The sequence below is a fragment of the Adiantum capillus-veneris genome, chromosome 24, assembly GCF_014529385.1.
Source record: "Adiantum capillus-veneris isolate H3 chromosome 24, ASM1452938v2, whole genome shotgun sequence".
NCBI lineage: Eukaryota > Viridiplantae > Streptophyta > Polypodiopsida > Polypodiales > Pteridaceae > Adiantum > Adiantum capillus-veneris.
In genome coordinates this window covers 121,975,409-121,994,173 of record NC_140954.1, presented here as the reverse complement: position 1 = coordinate 121,994,173, position 18,765 = coordinate 121,975,409, and the positions used below count along the sequence as shown (strand labels likewise).

Sequence of the window (18,765 nt, the reverse complement as noted above, 5' to 3'; positions counted from 1 at the left end):
AATTGGAACAAATGATACCTTAATGCAAGAAGAAAGCATTGAAGAGGTCACTATTTGCAATGCGGTAATCATGCTTTTGCTGTATGCGGATGATGTAGTGCTTCTAGAGCACACTTTAGAGGATGCACAAAAGCTTATAATTGTCACCATAAGGAGAAACCATGCATTATGTACAATAATGAGACACTTGAAGTTATTAAGAGCTCTAGATACCTTGGCCTTGAGGTTCCGGCCAATCACAAGTGGCATGAATGTGCTATGTGTTGTTTGGAAGCCGGAAAGAGAGCATACTTTGAGAACATGTGTAATGCGGGAAACGTCAAGTGTTGGATTCTCAAGAAGTACCTTTGACAACATTGTTGACACCGGTTCTTCTTTATGGAGTTGAAGTGTGGGGCGGGAGCATCTCAGTCTACTTGGAAAGAGGTTGAGAATGTCCGAAAGCCTTTTCTTACAAACTTTCTCCAAGTTAAGGCACAAACACCATATATGCTTCTATTCCTTGAGCTGGGATCTCTTCCAATTGAGGTTATGGACATGGAAAGGGTTGTGGAGTACATGATAAAGATGTGTCAAAACCCCTCACATCGACTTCCTACAATTGCATGGGAAGCAAGAAAAAAAAAAGACACATAAAAGCAAGATCTTGAGCACGGGATGGATGCAAGACATAAAGAAGTGGTTTGGGAGATGGGATGCATTACACTTGCTACATGATGCCTCGATTGACTCCCAAGTGAATGAAGCTTTTCTACAAGCCAATGTATTACGGCTTGTTAAAGTGCCAAAACTCCTTGACATGTTGCAACTGTAGTAAAGCCACACCGTAAACAAGCATTCTATGCCATGCATAAATATCTTGAGAACTTGAAGAACAAAGCTATGTCAAATGGACTTGAGGTTCCAATAGCCCAAAGAACACGAAACAACCCTGTGGATCATTCAAATGGTTTATTCATTTTAGACAGAGTCCTAGCTGATGCAATTAAGCAGTCATCACAAGTTCTATAGGTACAGAAGCATGCCAAGCTTTTCATAAACAGCCACATGTGCTTCTCTCATTTCTGACAGCAAGAAGTAAATTGAAGTAAATTTGCACCAGATGAATTCGCTGCTCTATGAAAGTAGAACCTACCTCAATTTGAAAAAAGGTGACAGTATCCAGGATATTCAGACTACGGCTCATTTAGCTCATGAGTCAATGATGGATGCATAGACTAGTCCAAATAAAAGGCAGCATTCAATTCTACCAGTATCAATAGCGAATGGAAACAGAAATTAAACAGTCATGGCTTCAGCTGAGCTCATTGACTTCATAATGCATCCACACTTTCAACTGTCATGCAGACCGTTCTATAAATAATGGTAATCCTACTCATAATCCCTGCACATATTCTCACTAAAAGTAAAGCAAAAGACACAACTCTTTTTCTCAAACTCGTCAATTCACTTTGGCTTCGCAAGTCCCTCGCAGATGATTATGAAGTTTTGACTGTGGATAGGAGTGAAAGACACTCCTACTTTTGTCCAACAAAATTTTTCCATTCAAATTAGATTACGGATTAGCTCTTTTGTGTTTAAAAAGGCCTCTAGCGAACCAAAGAATCCAGCAATTTATTATAAAAAGTGCATGTTGCCATTTACTATTTTTTATTTTTTATTTTTAAGTTGAAACTTACCGGAAACCCATACACAGAATAATTTATCGAAATGATCTGCATAATTTTGGTGCTTGGAAGTGTTCTGGTCCAAGAAACTGATGACCTGCAAATTGATTTTAACAGTTAGATTCAAACAGAAATTTGAACATTCAAACTTTGTTCTTGTTGTGACAACTTATCAAGCCCTTCTTGTAGTACTTAATTAGTTAGAGTTTACCAAAACTGACCTTTTCCTTATAGCATGTGTTAGCTCAGAAGAGGCCAAAAGTCTCTCCTTGATACCATTTTCGTCATCAACTAATCTTGGGATAGTGACTGAACCATTGTATGTCTGAGGTAACAAATCTTTGTAATGAAAAACATGCCCGTCTTCCTCTTGAACCTCAAAAATAGACACCGATAGCTGAAAATCATACACTCAATATAAGCACCTCTTTCAAAAATACCTTCATAAAAACTAAACTAACTCAAAGCAAAAAAAGGCATCAAATCTATCTTCCCCCACCAATATATATAAGGACAGTAGAGAGATGCTCTGTGTCATCTCAAGCCAGCCACACTCTCCTTGCGAAAACCGAAATAGCCCCAAATAATCCGAAACTTTTAGTACAGTTTCTGGAAATGATAATGGAAGCTGATATACGTAGAGCACAAGGATCTCGAGGCCAGTAAGCACAAGAAGGTGATTCCAGCCCCTATATATCAAAAACAATAGTTCTGAAGCAAGTCTCCATTACAGTTATGCATGTCGATTTACACGAAGAATTGTATACCATGATAGCCCAACAAAGTTGCCAGTTATTGCCCAGTGGAACAGCCCAATGCAGCTGCAAATGAAAAAAGGAAAACATATCCAGCACGGACGTGCAACTGCAGCTACAAGTTGTACTGTTGGAAGTATGATGCTTCTTATGACTGCTCGAAACTGGACACTGCCTGTCAAAGTAAAACCAGAGTTAAAGAGAGTTAAAAAAGGCATAAAATGAACTGTTAGTAAATGATCCTGTTCTGTGAACCGAGCTTTTTATTTGCGTGAAGCTTACTACTGTTCACAATCATCTCTTGGACCACTAAGACTTGTACCCTAGAGCTGCGGCTAACCCCCTTTCTTCTAAGCATTCGGAAGAAGCTCTCTACTGGAGCACAGAAAGCCTCTTGCATGGGGATCCATGGTGGCCATCCAAGTGCTACTGGCAACTGTGGTTCATCACCTCTCGAAGGGTTTTCCCTTTCTCAAAGCGGCATCAGCTAATACAAGAATTCCTTTAGCCTGCCTGGGATGGGAGCCCTGCCACAACCAATGTGGCCCAAAACATCTGCACTCATCCAAAAACGTAGAGAAAGAACTAGGCATTGTAGATATTCATAGCCAGACTCAAAGCCCTAGCCTTCTACTGTTTTTCCATACAAGCCCTTCTTCTTGGAGGCAAAGCCTTAATAGGAGCTACTCCTTTTTTGCCTCTACATGCACAAACTCCATGGGCCAATCATGGCACCCTAGTGTCTCACAGTGAGCTGCTCAGAACTCAGTGCACCCGTAGACAAACGAAGACCCTCACCCCAAGCAGTGAGCAAATAAGGAGGCATAATACCAGGATTTATATCACTCGCAGGTTATTGCTCATGAGAGCAATGCAGCTACAGCACGATGCAAACTCCAAGAGTCCCACCTGCCTACCTCAGTCAAGGACCCTCGTACATGGTATATAGAGCCATAAGCAAGGAGGATCGTTTTGCATTGAGACTTTTAAGAGCATGGGAACACCTGCTCCAGTCTCTTTCTTGGGGTCCCCTCTGTCTGTATGGAGGGACTTTGCCAACCAGGAGTTTGGAACCACCCCCTGCTCCACACAACACAACACGTGCTACCTTAACATAATATATATGATAATCACCCACTTTTGTCCAACATGTCTATATCATATTAGAACCCCTCCAATAACTCAAAAGGGCAGTCTTCTGAAGGAACACGTTGCAATAAGCTCTGCAAAACATTATAGCCCCAAAGCTAGATTTTGAGCAATTACCCCATGAGAAATCTAGCACACTGCAAAAGTTGGGCCCATCAATGATTGCCCGTGCTGCAGTTATGATAGTGAAAACCAGTGAACCGACAACCAAGAATATATGGGGAATAGAGGTCCAGGGATTGAGCCTGTCATCAATCATAGAAGAGAAACCAGTTAGTATAACTTCCTCATTAAACTAGTGTTCTTAAAACATTGGAAAATGAAAGAAAGACTAATCAGTTGCAGCAACATGATAATAACTAATTAATCACAAAGTAAACTATACGTCACTGCTGGACAAGGAAAAAGATAACTGTTTCATAACCTTGAAAAAGTCATATTCATCTACATCTGTTCAAACACCTCACACAAGACTTACATATAAATTAAACAAAATTTTCAAGAAACAACCTTGCGAGCAGGAAGTCTTATAACTGTCTCATAACCTTGAAAAAGTCATATTCATCTACAACTGTTCAAACACCTCACACAAGACTTGCATACAAATTAAACAAAACGAGCAGGGAGTCTTAACAAATTTTTCATTTTGCTGGAGCTTGCGTTTTAATACAAGTGGAGAAGACAATCCCAAGCTCATGGCCCTTGAGGAACGGTTTTATTACGAGGGGTGAGATAATTCAAGCCTGGACAATCTCACACAAAGGGACTTGCCTCTGAGCTCCAAATCCAAGGCAGATTGATACACAGAGGGCATGGGTGCCTCCTCCTCAAGAGTTGGGAAAGAAAATGACTTTTTATACAGTGTATTTTCTTCACATCACTGAGGATGGATTTATTTTACGTCCGACATTCATTTTGCTGGAGCTTGGAGAAGGCGATCCCAAGCTCATGGCCCTTGAGGAATGGCTTTATTACGAGGAGTGAGATGATTCAAGCCTGGACAGTCTCACACAAAGGGACTTGCCTCTGAGCTCCAAATCCAAGGCAGATTGATACACAGAGGGCATGCGTGCCTCCTCCTCGAGAGTTGGGAAAGAAAATGGCTTTTTATAAAGTGTAGTTTCTTCACATCACTGAGGATGGATTTATTTTACATCCAACACTCATGAATTCACCAATGTTGCACAGATACAAGGTGTTAAAGGACACCTTCACACCTCCTCCCATCAATTACAGATAGAGACGGGTAGATAAACTTCAGTGCTTCTGTAGCAGAGAATATGCCAGCTATGCCGCCTAGAGCCAGAGACAAAGGAGGATTACATATGTCGGTGAGGCAATTTCATTCTCTCTTAAAAGTCGGGCTTCTCTGTCGAGGGTGATGGATTACAGTGATAGAGTGAACAGAGATGCCTTGGACACAGTATTTTTGCTGCAGTTACACAGGTATAGACATGTTGTATTACGGAGTTCGACACGCTATGAAGAGGACCTACTCAGAGGCTTCTAAGTTCTCTCTCTCCCTCCACTCTCTTTTCTAGTTCAGTTTATCACAAGATGTGGAGTGCTAATTATTCAACTGTTGCAGATTGTAGTAGCATAGAAAGTATCCAATCACTAGTCCAAAGTGGCTAGAGTGCTCCACCTATCATGTCACAAAATGATGATGTGGCATGACCACCAGCCGGACAGAGACTATATGGACCTGGATTTCACGCCACAATTCGTGCCAAAAAATAGGGGCCACGTGGCAGCATATAGACACTGGCATGGCAGTTTTTCAGCGTCAATTACAAAAGCAGTTGATTGTGAGGGCTTTTGGGAGATCCTGCTTTTGTGACAGTTGCTTTAGGGCTTAAGTGCCTATAAACAAGTGCCTTGGGGTCACTTCTCCCATATCAGTGTATGGTTACACACTTGCAGAGTGACTCCCCAACAGTTGTACTCTATGGATTGATTAATATAAAAAGAAGTACCAAAAGGGGCGCCCAACGTCAGGGCTAGTATTCTTGGAAGCAAAAAAGGTGATTGTTCCGGAGCCAGGGTAGTTCTCGTATGTCGAACGGAACGGGACAGACTGAACGGAACCAAGCTAACACCACTTGACCCTACCCTGAAAAAAGGGAGAGACCAATTGGGAGCTACTAGGATAGGTGCTTCAGTGAGGCGTTTTTTGAGGTATGCAAAAGCTTCAGCCTCTACATTTGACCATTGAAAGGGAACAGTAGCACTGGTTAGGCGTGTTAGGGGTTGAGCCACCTGTGCATACATGCGTATAAACCTGCGATGATAGCCTGTGTGGCCTACAAAGCTCTGCACCCCTTTTGGGTTGATGGGAGGTGGTAACTTTAAGATTGCCACGATCTTCTCTTGGTCAGGTGCTAAACCTTTAGGAGACACCACATGGCCTAGAAGTGTGCCCTCAGTGACCAAAAAATGACATTTGTTAGGATTTAGCTTTACGCGTGCCTCTCACCGGAGGAAGACAACAGAGAGCTGAGTGAGGTGTTCCTCTAGATTTTCCACTGGGGTTGAACATTGAGCACCTGAGAAGGTCGAAAAATCGTCCATGAAGATGCGAAGATGATCCGTAAGCAGAGGACAAAAGATGAGATATACCGCCCGATTGAAAGAAGGTGGAGCGTTTTTCAAACCAAAAGACATTCTAGTGTAGATAAAAATACACGAGGGAGTCACAAAGGCCGTTTTCAGCTAATCACCTGGATGGATGCCCAACTGATTGTATCCACTAAACCCATCCATGAAACTATACAAAACATGCCCTGCTACATCTTCGAGCACACGCTTAGTGAAAGGTGTGGAGAAACCATATGGGATAGTTACCTTATTCAGCGCGCGGTAATCTATGCACACACGAATTTTATTGGACTGCTTCTTAGGCGCTATCACCATGGGTGATAACCACTCAGAGTGCTCCACAGGTACAATGATCCCTACCTCTTGCATTTTTTCGAGCTCTGCCTTGAAAGCCTCTGCATACTTTGGGTTGAGCTTATAAGCTCGGCCTCTGACAAGCTTAGCCCCTTCAACAACAGGGATAGTGAAGTTAGAACGCGAAGCAAGAAATGCAGAAAGAAAAGCAGAAATGGATCGCAGAAATGCAGAAAGAATGGCAGAAATGGAACGCAGACACGCAGAAAGAAGAGCAGAAAGAGAAGCAGCAAGGAAGGAAGCCAAAGCAATACAAGAACAGAGCGACCGACAAAACAAAGAGTTCTGGCGACTCTATTCTCAAGTTCAGGCACAGATGCAAGAGATTTGGGGAAAGGAGACTCTCTTAGTCTCTTCTTCTCCAAAGCATGACACACAGGATTTGCATGATTATGAGAAGCATGATGAATTGAATGCCAATGATTTGCATGATGACAATGACAAGCATGATGATTTGGTTGATAATGATGAGCATGATTATTTGGATGACAATGACAAGCATGATGATTTGCATGATCAAGATGTGATTTCTCACAAGCATGATGAGTTGCATGATGTGATTGTTCACAAGGATGATGTGTTAGTTGATGCTTTTTCTAGCGAAGCTAACATCGTTACAGATTCGATCAATCACGAAGAATCGATCTTGGCTTTCGAGTCAAGGTCCACAGATCCCCCACAAGAAGATTCGATAGATTCCGAAGAACCGATCTTGGCTCTTGAGCGTAGGTTCGCATGATTAGTCAGCACGCATTGTACGAGTGTTTCATTTGTGATCCTTTCCTGTATTTTAGTCAGCGTCTTTATGTGATCCCTTTTCCTAGGCATGACATATTGTATGTTGAGCACGTTTCTCTCATGGATGAGCACGAATATATGCGGATTTCTTATGAAAAGCTGAAAGGTATGTATGTAAGGAAGTCACAATCCATGTCTCTTCCTTGGCATGACATAGTTTCCGAACGAGCACAGGAAAGTATAAGCACCAAGCGTAGGCATTTCCATTGTGTTTTGTCACAGTTGATTGCTCTAGATCATAAGAGAAAGATTCGATCTCATTGTTTGCATGTGTTTGATGAACGGGTTGTCACTCCGTCTATTGGTTCATCTACATTGCATGCACAATCTTTGAGGAAGACAAGATTTTTTCCACTCACTTTACATGGAATAGGTATGTTCATGGTTTTGTGTTGGAAATGGTTTCAAGAATTTTCAACCATGGAGATTCTTGAAGAAGAAAGAAGCATGACTAAAGACGAAGTTGAAGCATCGAAGGAGCCACAAAAGACTTTGTGTCGCTTTCGGCGCGGCCCAAAGAAGCAAGCGTTGCAGACCTTTATGAAGTTCAAGTACCGCACGACCCACAAATCGGAGTGGGCTGACGAAGAGTCCCTTCCACGATTCCGGATGCTATTGGCGATCTCCCTCGACGCCATACAATTCGGTAAATGTACCTCACTTTGAAAAGGAGAGGATGTCACGTGACACATCCAACCCTATGTGTCCATGGACAAGCTACAGCATGATAAGGGTTCACTCAGTCTAGTCAAGTCTAGATTAGAAGTGATCTGGCAATTTTGTGAGTCTATTCGTAGACCGTGCATGCCCAGTCACTTAGCATAGATGCATATCCTCGGGTTGCACACAGCATGATCATCAGAATTCCCATCGGAATCCATTAGAATCAATCAAGGGAATTTTCCAGTGATTTTAGCCTATTTTCCCTATTTTTGACATTTTTCACTTATTAATTTAAGTGACTTCCCAACAAAAGTAGGTAGGGCAATTTTGCTAAGTTTATATATAAGCAAACCCAAGTTAGCACTCAATGGCAGAAGAGGCAGCAGGAGCTTCCCGCTCAACAGGCACCTTCTCAGCACGAACCCCCGCAAGACCCTGGCGTTTGCAGATTCCCATTATCGCCAAACTTTTCCCCCACTTGGCGTTTTCAGCCATACTTGATCGCCATCAACAATTAGCCCTAGCGTTTTCCAGTTTGGCATCGCCATCACCCCGAGAACCTCAGCATTTCACTAACGCTAGGAGGCAGGCAGCGTTTCCCTCTCCCTGCAGCTAGCGTTTTTGGTCTCCAGCAGTACCTCCCCCAACCTGGGCGTTTTTCAGCTTTGCAGACATCGCCAACCTCCCTAGACTCCTAGCGTTTTTGCTAGCGCTACTAGATCTGCCAGCATTTCCAATTTCAGCCTCATTTGCAGCAGTTGGTTCAACGTTTTCAGCATGCATGAAAAGCAGCAAATTCAGCCCTAAACCTTGCAGAAGATCCCCATTTTCAGCCATCAAAAACGCAGCCAAAACAGTCATTTTCAGCCACCGAAACAGCCCCGAAATTCAGCAGATAGAAGACCACAGATTTCAGCCCTAAAGTCGTCGTCGTCATCACCGTCGTCGTCATCGGCATAGTCCCAGGTTGCATCAGTCCATTGCATCGTCATTGTACCACTTTGTGCAATCGAAAAGTAGACCACTCTCGCCGACGAGAGTGAGGCCTTCGGAGGAGGGTTTTACAACGTCTCTGGTGTCATATCTCTCTTCTCTCTATCTCTCAGTCTCATACACTTGCACGCACAGTGTCCATTCACTTTGTTTGTGATCATAGCACTTCCCATTAAGAACGGAAGGCTCTCCCTTCCATAAGAACTAAAAGGAACCCTTGAGCACAGTTCAGAGCACTCATCTTGAGCAAAGCGCAAACATTCATTCCGCTGCATGTAACACACTTGCTGAAAAGTGCTTTTCAAGATAGACTCTGCTGTGGGCTTGTCTCCTTTGATTAGATCTTGCTCTGGTATCTTAAGCTTCTACAAGTCCTCTACTGCTTCCATGAAAGCACCATCAATATCTGATAGAAGCGAGGTAGGTTGGCTCTTGACACTACCTGCTGGTTTGTCACCCGTAGCACAAAATTGGCCTATTTGAGGGGCGAGGTGGTCTCGGCCCTTGTTGCATGGGACCGGATGCTGACGTGTAGAAGCTTTGGGGAACTGAAGGAGTACTAGCATGATAAAAGCTGGGGGATGTAAAGTTGTTGTGCATACCTTGCATAGGAGGTGTTGTCAACAGAGGTGGCATCGGGTTCTGATGGCTATATGGTGACACCATGTTTGATGCAGGTGCTAGCCCTTGTTGGAGAGAAGGACCTAGACTTTGTTGTATCTGCCGTAATCCCTTGACATAATAGCAATCCTTGTCTTCATGCCCAGATTTCTCGCAGAAGTGGCAATAAGCCCGAAGGGACAGTCCTGTGGAGAATGTCCTGGAGAGCGAAACGAGTTGCACCATACCATAGCCTTAGTCTCCTGTTGTGTCTCTGTGAGTTCAATTGTTGTCTATTGTTTCCTGTTTTCAGTCTGTTTTGAGTGAGATTGTCACGCACATTGCACTGAGGAGCACCCACTATAGAGTGGCACCTAGCTGCTCTGTACCTAGTTCTATGGTGGCAATAGCAGCCCTTGAGTCCTGAAGTAAATTCTCAGAAGGCTGAAACAGAGAAGTAGAGTCGGGCATCCTTGAAGATCCCTCAAATGCATGGGATGTTGGAGGATGCGTAAGTGGCACAGCCGGCGAGCAAGGAGTCAGTACAACGGGTGTAGTAGGTACCTCTGAGATGGTTGTTGTAGATGGAGAGTGAGATATGTTGACTTGAGTATGAGTGAAGATGGGAGAAGAAAGGATAGGATCATGTAAGGGCGAAGCCGCCATCTTGTCCTAAGGAGTGGAAGTAGACACTGGCGCTGGCACAGTAGAACGAGGGGTAGGAGTAGATGGAGTGTGACTCAGAAGATGCGTCACCCTAGTCTGCTGGCTCTTTGAAACTGGCAAGGAGGGTAAAGACTGCATTATCCTTCGCCACTTTTTCTTTGAGCTTCTTTTTCTTGGTAACTGTAGGGTCAGCCTGAATACTTACAGATTTTCTTTTCCCTTTCGAGGTTCCCTGTGGATCCTCATCCACTTCATCGAGGCTAACATATATATTTATGACCCATGCCAAGAGAGGTGCTGCAAAACATTTGAAGCTTAACTGCACAGATTGCACTTGGGCGCAAAATCGTTTAGCCCTAGACTATAAAGAGGTAAAAAGAATCTAGTGGAATCCACAGGGTATGCTCTGGATCAAACAGTAGAGGCCGTCGCATTGGGAGAAGATAGTGGGAAGATCACCTTTTTCTTTATCTTCTTTGGCTTCTCTAGCGAGAAAGTAATACATGAAGATTGCCAGAATCCGTTTGTTCCTTTCATAGTTTGAGTGATCCGAACTTAGCAGTTCTTGACATGCTTGAATTGTTGCATCCTTGGACAGCTTAGAAAAAGTGCATGTAGCCGGCTTCACAGATGGAAAGCTAGTCATACCCATGGCATGGCCAAGCCTTGTAGCTGTCAACTTGTGGCCCCTTACCTTTGGAAAGTCTTTTAACAGTGTATGTATCATCTCCGCAGGAACATTGGTAGGTAAATCGGCATCGGCCAATGTTGTGAGACCCAGAGTCTGCAGCTAAGCATTGGTAAAGACCTCGCTCAGAGATGGTCGAGGCGGTTGTAAATAAAAGTCCAAAGAGAACGCGGTGCGATTTTTGGATGTTGCAGGCCTCTTGATTATATGACTCATGATTGGCTGTTTACCTTTCTTTTGAGCTAATTTTGTATGGTCCTCTTGATCACTCGAAGCATCTGACTCAGAGTGTGCTTCTGAATCAGACGGCGAGTCTGCTTTGTAGCTTTCATCGCTGGGGTCGCTGGAAGTTATGTCATCTAAGCCATGGCTACTGCTTGCTGACATCTCCTCACTCTCTGATTCTACAGGCAGATCTTTCTTTTTTCTCACCAATTCTTTTTGCTTGCTACCACCTTCTGCTGTCTCTTGCTACCTCCTGCCATAGTGAGTAGAGAAAGTGCAGTTGGAAGAGTGTATCAGACACGAGACACGACACCAGCAAGACTAATATACGAGGTTGAGGTAGAGAGCGGTAGATTCGAAAGGGCAGTTTTTTTTTTTTTAGGGTAGGGTCGAGTGGTGTTAGCTTGGGGCGATCGCAGTAGGGGCGAAACACCGAGTGGTAGGAGCGAGGCAATGGGTACTGGCGAGCCAACAAGAGACACAAGGCGAGGGGTGAGGTAAGTGTAGGGGCGCTAGTAGAGGACACAGTGGCGAGGGGTGAGGTTGAGGGTAGGGGCGAGGGGTGAGGGGGTGGATAGGGACGAGAGGTGGGGGGATTGGGTAGGAGTGACGGAGAGAGCGGGTAGGGGCCAGAGAGATAGGGTATGGGCGAGGGGATGGGTAGGGCGAGGGACAAAGAGGGTAGGGGCGAGGGACAGAGAGGGTAGGGGGCGATAGAGATAGGGTAGGGGCGAGGGGATGGGTAGGGGCGAGAGAGATAGGGTAGGGGCGAGGGGGTGGGTATGGGCGAGGGAGAGAAGGTAGGGGCGAGGGGGTGGGTATGGATGAGGGGGAGAGAGGGTAGGGGCAAGGGGGTGGATATGGGCGAGGGTGAGAGGGTAGAGGCGAGGGGGTGGGATTGGGTAGGGGTGAGGGAGAGACAGGGTAGGGGTGAGAGGTGAGGGGGTGGGATTGGGTAGGGGCGAGGAGGTTGAAACATATTAAAGCCAGGGGAGTAGAGAGAAATTTAGTTCTAATGTTCAAAAGCAAAAGCAGCCGAAGAAAAGAGAATTAATGCCATGAAGCACCAAAAGCAAAAGCAGAATAAAAGAGAGTTTTAATTGCCTTGAAGCAATCCAAGAAACCTCAGAGATCTATGCAACGATAGTTAAACTCAAGACCTGACCTAATCTACCACATTGAGGGAGAGAGATGCTAACTGCTAAGGAACAAGGTAAATTGATTTCCAGAATATTTAACTAGAGTGAATGTACGAAGGAGGGAGGGAGATTCGGATGGGGAAGAGGATCTGGAGCGTAACAATATAATCATAGTGCATGCAGATTGGAGACAAGAGAGTAGAAAACGACGAAATGAAAAAAGTGATGAGTGTAGTGACTATGAAAGAGAGGAAGAAAAGTGGGACGGGAGAATTATAAATTCCATAAAATTGGAGATGAAAAGGTGAAGTTAAACTCAGGAATAGCTGAAAATGCAATTACATCAAAAGTGATACACTTGAAAAGAAGATTAGAGATGTAAGAACGGTTGGTGGGTTGGTGGACACAGAGCAAGAGAGATACATCTGAAAGCTTGAAATCTGATTGAGGTTCCAGACAGAAGACAGAAGGTTGTACTGAAGATAACATAGCTGACAATACCTTAAACTGAGTTAGAGGATTGGTGATAGCTTTTCACCCTGGATCCATTTACTAGTGGCAGGGGCACACCTTCCAGAGTGACTAACTGGACAACCCCCTATGGTAAAATCTTTTCCACCACGAATGGCCCTTGCCAGGTTGGGACCAGCTTCTTAGCTTTCTTCAGATACTTAGCTTGATAGAGTAGCACCAGGGAACCCTGCGTTATTTTCGGCTTTGGGAGATGGCGATCATGCCACGCATTGCGACGAAGCTGCTCTGCTTCCAGAGCCAGAGAAACCAAACTTCGGCTTTCATCCAGAAGGTCAAGACAAGAGACAGATGCTGATCCCAAATCTCCATTGGCATGCACACCACCCACTCGTGGAGATCCTAAGTTGAATTCGAAGGGCGCTATCGCTTCCAAACCGAAAGCTTATTAAAATGGGCAGATAGTGTGTCGTGCTCTCTACAGCGGGTGCTCCTCAGTGCAATGTGTGTGACAATCTCACTCAAAACAGACTGAAAACAGGAAACAATAGACAACAACTGAACTCAAAGAGACACAACGGCAACAGTAGACCACAACAAATGACTCGACTATCTCAAAGAACTGATACAGACTCTGGCGTGGCAGCACACTCAGCTCCAGCCCAGGACTCTCAGGTACAATGGGGTGTCGAGGCTCAGATGTGCAGGGATGGTGAATAAGTGCTCTCTGACTAGACTCACTTTAAACGACTACATTCGACCAAATATGAAGATGATGATGCTAATGACCCAAAATGACTACTCATATGTACAATCATAAAGAGCCACCAACGGCTCATAAATGTCCAGTCAGCTAAGTCTATCTCCAAACTGAGTGGTGGTGGTGACCTGACCACGATGTCCACTAGACCACCGTCGGTACCCTGCCACGTCACTCCCCAACCCAGAGGATCCGTCCAATGTGAACCAAACCATCTGTAACCAACTGTCCAACTGTCTGTCCTGTGAAGTGACACTGTAGCTCTGCTACAGGTTACCCGCCACAAGTCTGGTCACCGTCTCAATGAGCAAAACACTGAAAAATGGCAAAAAGTAACCATATGTATAATGAAAGGAGTAGCAAGCAGTGCGGTCCTGTCACCCAAGAGAAAGTGTCGTCGCCACTGCTGCACCAGAAGTCTCGACGTCCGAGGGAGCCATCAAATCGATTGTGTAACGCTGCGGCTGCTGGACTATGATCTGAACAAACTGGCTCCCTGTGGTTGGAGCAGCCACCTGCGGCACAGCGGATGGAAGCACCTGCGCTAAAGTGTACTCAGGACGCCTAGTGACACAACCATGGCAGTGTGCACCAGCAACACCGTCACAGCAAGGAACGCTCTGCACCTGTGGTACTTGACCTAGAGATCCTGCGAAGTATAGTACTGGAATGAGGGTTGTGTGTACGATCCCAAGAACTGCTGAGAGGGACTTGCTGATGCTCCTGCATACCCTGCAGGAGTCTGGACCTGTGTCCCTCATAGAGTCCATCCGTATCCCACAGGAACGTGTGTAGACCTATTACCATACAAAAGCATCTCTTGAAATCCTTGTAGCTGTGCTCTTATGTCGTCAATGATCTTTGACTTAATCTTCAATGCTTGTTGTAATGCAAAAATCGTAGCATCTTGATCTGCGATGGCACTCTCGACGACTCTCAGATCCCTCCATAGCTGCATATGGGCGACGGGCCTCCCTGCAGAACGGGGGAACGGAGAGGGGTCCGGAACGGGAACGGCGCGGAACAGGAGGCATAAAAAACACCCAAATAATGCAATTTTTAGCTTTGTGTGATTGAAAACAAGTAGTATTAGAGTCCTTGACTCCTTTGACTCTAATACTCACAAAAACCTTGATTTGAAGTCCATTCAACATTACTATGGCAAACGTGGCATGACGTGTGCTGTGTAGACTTGAGAGCTTGAGGGGGAGAGAGGGGGAGAGAGGGGGAGAGGGAGAGGGAGACAGACGGAGAGCTCGAGAGAGATAGGGAGAGAGCTTGTAGTATGTAGACTTGAGAGCTTGAGAGTTGAGACTCGAGAGGATAGAGCTTGAGGCTTGGCCCTTGAAAGCTTGAGCCTTGTGTGCATTGTGAAGGCAAGGGGTGGGGGGAGGGACATTTTATAAGCCAGAGGCTCACAAGATAGAAAACCAAAACCTGAAAATTTGGTTCACAAGAACAAAATCTAAAAATTTGGCCGTTCCGGTATCAACTGCTTGTCTCGAACGGCCAGCCATTCCGAAACATTCCTTGGCTTGACTGGATCCTGGAACGCCGTTCCGGCATTCCCCCTCCTAAATGGGCGTTCCTTGGTAATTATGATATATACATATCATGCAGGAGGCACCAAATAGAGTATCGTCACCTCAGTAACCCCATAATGTCAAAGACAAAATGGTTGACACTACTCTCAATCTGCGTTGGTTTGTTACAAGGGAGTGGAGTGCCTCCCGTCTTGTGTAGCACGCAATGCACAGGACAACTTTGAATCGATGTGCGCTCTTGTAAGAAGTCTAATACCACTGAGTTGGTAATCTCTGACTACCCACCGTTTTGTGGATGGAATGATGAAGACAACTCAAGTGTCATACCCAAATTCTCGCACACTACTCACCGAAACAAGCTCGTAAACCTCGGGTCTCTATCAAACACAATAGACTTGGGCATCCCATGAATCCGAAAGATCAGTGCAACGAACAATACAGCCAAATGATCAGCCTTTACGGTCTTCTTCACTCGTACAAATTGAGCCTGCTACAAAACCTATCCACAATAGTCCAAATGGCATCATGCCCACCCTGAGTCTTCGGTTGCCCAATTCAGTAAAGTGAATTTTAAATTTTACCCCCTCACTAGTGCTGTGAATTATTATGCGGCTGGCAGGCGTTGCCTCAAAATGCTAAAATCACAAACAATAAGGATTTGAAGGCTACTCTTCCCTCACGTCATCGAAGTCGCAATGAAATATTGCTATGACTGCAGATTTCTATACCTCTCAAGATAAGGCATCTCTGGTGACATTCTTCTTGTCCTTTAGATATACAATCTAGAACTGAAACAGGGATAGAATGCTTGCCCATCTCATCTGTTTCACTGACAACTTTGGTTCGAACAAGAAATATTTCAGACTCTAATGATCAGTATGCATTATAAAGTCAGCACCAAGTAAGTAATGCTTACACTTATTCAATGATTGAATCATTGCTGGATTCTCTCTCATAAATCTTTGCAACTCCTCTCTTCATGCATATTCCACAAAGGTGGCCGATTGCAAATCACCTCAACCTTGGTCCGATCCGTAACAACACCCTCGGGCAAAGCAATATGCCTCAACAAGTGTATCTCTCACATAAAGAGCTCTCTTCTTCTTGTTGATCACCGATCTATGTTCCCTTTGTGCTCTCAACACACATGCTAGAGGCTCTCGAAGCTCTACTTGGGACTTGGAGAAAACAATGACGTCATCAAATAATGTGCCTTGAACAATCATGTCCATCATCTTGTTGAACATTGCGGGAGCATTGATTAGCCCAATGGCAACACCAAAAATTTTACAATCCAACGGACGCCGTAGGAGCTATCTTGATTTGATGGTATTTACTCTTCAAATGATCCTAATGTAGCAAGTAGTACACCATAATTTGTCAAGTATATCACCGAGCCTGGGTATTGGAAACCTGTTCTTGATGGCGATTTCATTCGCTGCAAAAGATCATTGACTCGCTCTTAAGGAATCTTCTTCCTCATTCTCCTGTACCCCACCACTCATCTATATGACTTGAGAATTTCTTTTCTTGAAGTCAAGTCTAGCTTGATTTTTCTCTTACCCCTCTTGATGCCACTAGCACTGCATCTAATTGTGGCCCCAACTCTACAATCTTTACTCCCAACCGTATCTTCAATGCGTATTCTCCAAGATCCATCCTATTTTTGCACAAGTAGCACTAGTGACCAAAAACAAGATGAACTCTGTTGGATCAAGCCCTTTTTCAAAAGACCTTTAACACGCTATCAGGTAATCCCCTTCCTCATTCTCCTACACCTCAACGCTCATATTGATAGCTTGTACCACCACTAATTTGTTTGACTTAGGGATTTCCCTTCTTGAAGTCAAGTCTAGCTTGATTTTTCTCTTCCCCCTCTTGATGCCACTAGAACATCTAAATGTGGCCCCATCTCTACGAGCTTTACTCCCAACCGTAATGCCAACTCTGATGGTCCAATCTGTAAGAATCTATGCTTCATAAGCAGGCGTTACCCATAGGGAAACAGTGTTTGAATCCCAACCCAGTACCCAATAACGTTGGCCGCCAGTGTTGTGCATTCCCCTTTGGAAAGAGGCAGCTTTCCTGATTTTGGAAGCTTCTGTAAAGTTGCCCCTGAGAAAGTTGTGTCAAAATACTAGTGGCACTGCCGGTGGTGGCACTGCTCTGGTGGATTGGGAGCATGCCTCTCTGGTGGAGTAGAGACGGGTGGAGTGGCTGCACAGCAGGACTAGGCATAGGAGAAGAAGCAACTCCAACCGGGTCTTGGGAGCTAGTCGCTATGGTAGGAGTGAAAATAGCCGCAGTAGAGAGAGGGACACACACTGTAGAAGCCACAGCTGTGACATGCATAGTGTGATCTGAAGCGCCTGAACATACCATCGAACAAGTGGCGGGAGTATGCGAGGGACGTCGAACAGGTTGCTTCACTCGAAGCTGCTGGCTTTCAGATACTGGCAGTGATACTAGAGATTCTACTGTGTCCTATAATAACCTGCATGTACAACGTAGAGGGCGGTACTATTTCAATTACATGTTAACTCTACACAGAGCACTGAGAAGGAAAGAGAACACAGTTGCATCCAGCAAAGACTGGCGCCCCTTTCGGTATTTCTTTATTAATTTAAGGTAGACGATCCGACCACCTAGCACAAGCTTTCACAAAGCTGTCCAAACCTGGCGATGAAAAACGCACGTTTTAGACCTGATTTCGGCAACATAACGGTGCAAAAACCCCTGTAGGTCAAAAGAACCTGTCTAGGGCGGATTCCCTCGCTACCTGGAAGCTTTCTGGTGAGCTGTCACAGAAATTCAGCGGGCTGTAATTCTCTGTTTTTCACTGCCAGGTGCCCAATAGCTGTACACGCATCCCAAGGCTCTCACGTAACTCCCGTAGTGTTCCTTTGCAGTTTAGGTGCGAAACCCTAAACCTGCAGAAAAACACAGCAGGCTGTAATTCCCTGTTTCGGATCGCTTTTAGCGAAGCGAACACACCTACGCGTGTTCCAAGGGCTCCCACACACAATGGGACGGTTCCCCTGTGAATTGGACGAGTTTTCACGCGAGAAAACTCTCTAAACTCGCAATTTTTCGCGATGGAACTGTGCGTACATGTGGGGGATTAGCAATTAGCCAATCCGGCTTCTGTTCAGAAGGCTCTTGTCTTGGCAAACGCGCATAAACCCCCAAAACTGTACATGTTCATCTGAGTAGCCCAACCAATGGGGCATTACCAAATGTACTAAAGGGGAGAGAGAGATGCACGAGAGCAAATCATCGTGCTACATGAGAGAGAGGAAAAGGCAAGCTTTCTATTAAAGCTGTAGACCTACACCCACTACTCACAGACACACTGTAGGTCACTTATGAGTAAAAAATCAGCCCCCTCTCTCTCTCTCTTGGGCGCCTCCTCTTGCTGAGGTGTCTTGCAGGCAGCTCTCCTCCTGCCAAGTGTCCAGTTTGCCCCTTTGAGTTAATTCTCTAGTTCCCACTGACTTATAAAGTTGTGACTTTCCGAGTGGCCCAAACTTCACTTGGCGCAAATAGGCTTCCATACTCATCAGAATTCAGTGCTAACTGGCCCGACCAGTCCCAGACTGACCGACCCAGACTCTCGATGTGAGAAACCTATTCGGCCACAGCCGTTTCACACTGGACATGCAATGTCCACTTGCACCTTTTCAAGGGTTCCGTGG

The 18,765-nt window shown here is 45.1% G+C and overlaps 1 protein-coding gene across 3 annotated transcripts in view; it reads right to left on the bottom strand.

Moving 5' to 3' along the window:
• The window catches only part of LOC147427051 (piezo-type mechanosensitive ion channel component), a 195,619-nt gene that overhangs the window by 121,550 nt on the left and 55,304 nt on the right, over positions 1–18,765 (bottom strand). For all 3 annotated transcript variants that reach the window (XM_086499262.1, XM_086499260.1, XM_086499261.1), the window contains 5 exons: positions 3,689–3,816; positions 2,435–2,597; positions 2,167–2,356; positions 1,889–2,064; positions 1,680–1,764 (listed from right to left, as the gene is read on the bottom strand). In XM_086499262.1, coding sequence (XP_086355388.1) covers positions 1,680–1,764; positions 1,889–2,064; positions 2,167–2,356; positions 2,435–2,597; positions 3,689–3,816 — 742 coding nt within the window. The remainder of the gene's footprint in view (positions 1–1,679; positions 1,765–1,888; positions 2,065–2,166; positions 2,357–2,434; positions 2,598–3,688; positions 3,817–18,765) is intronic.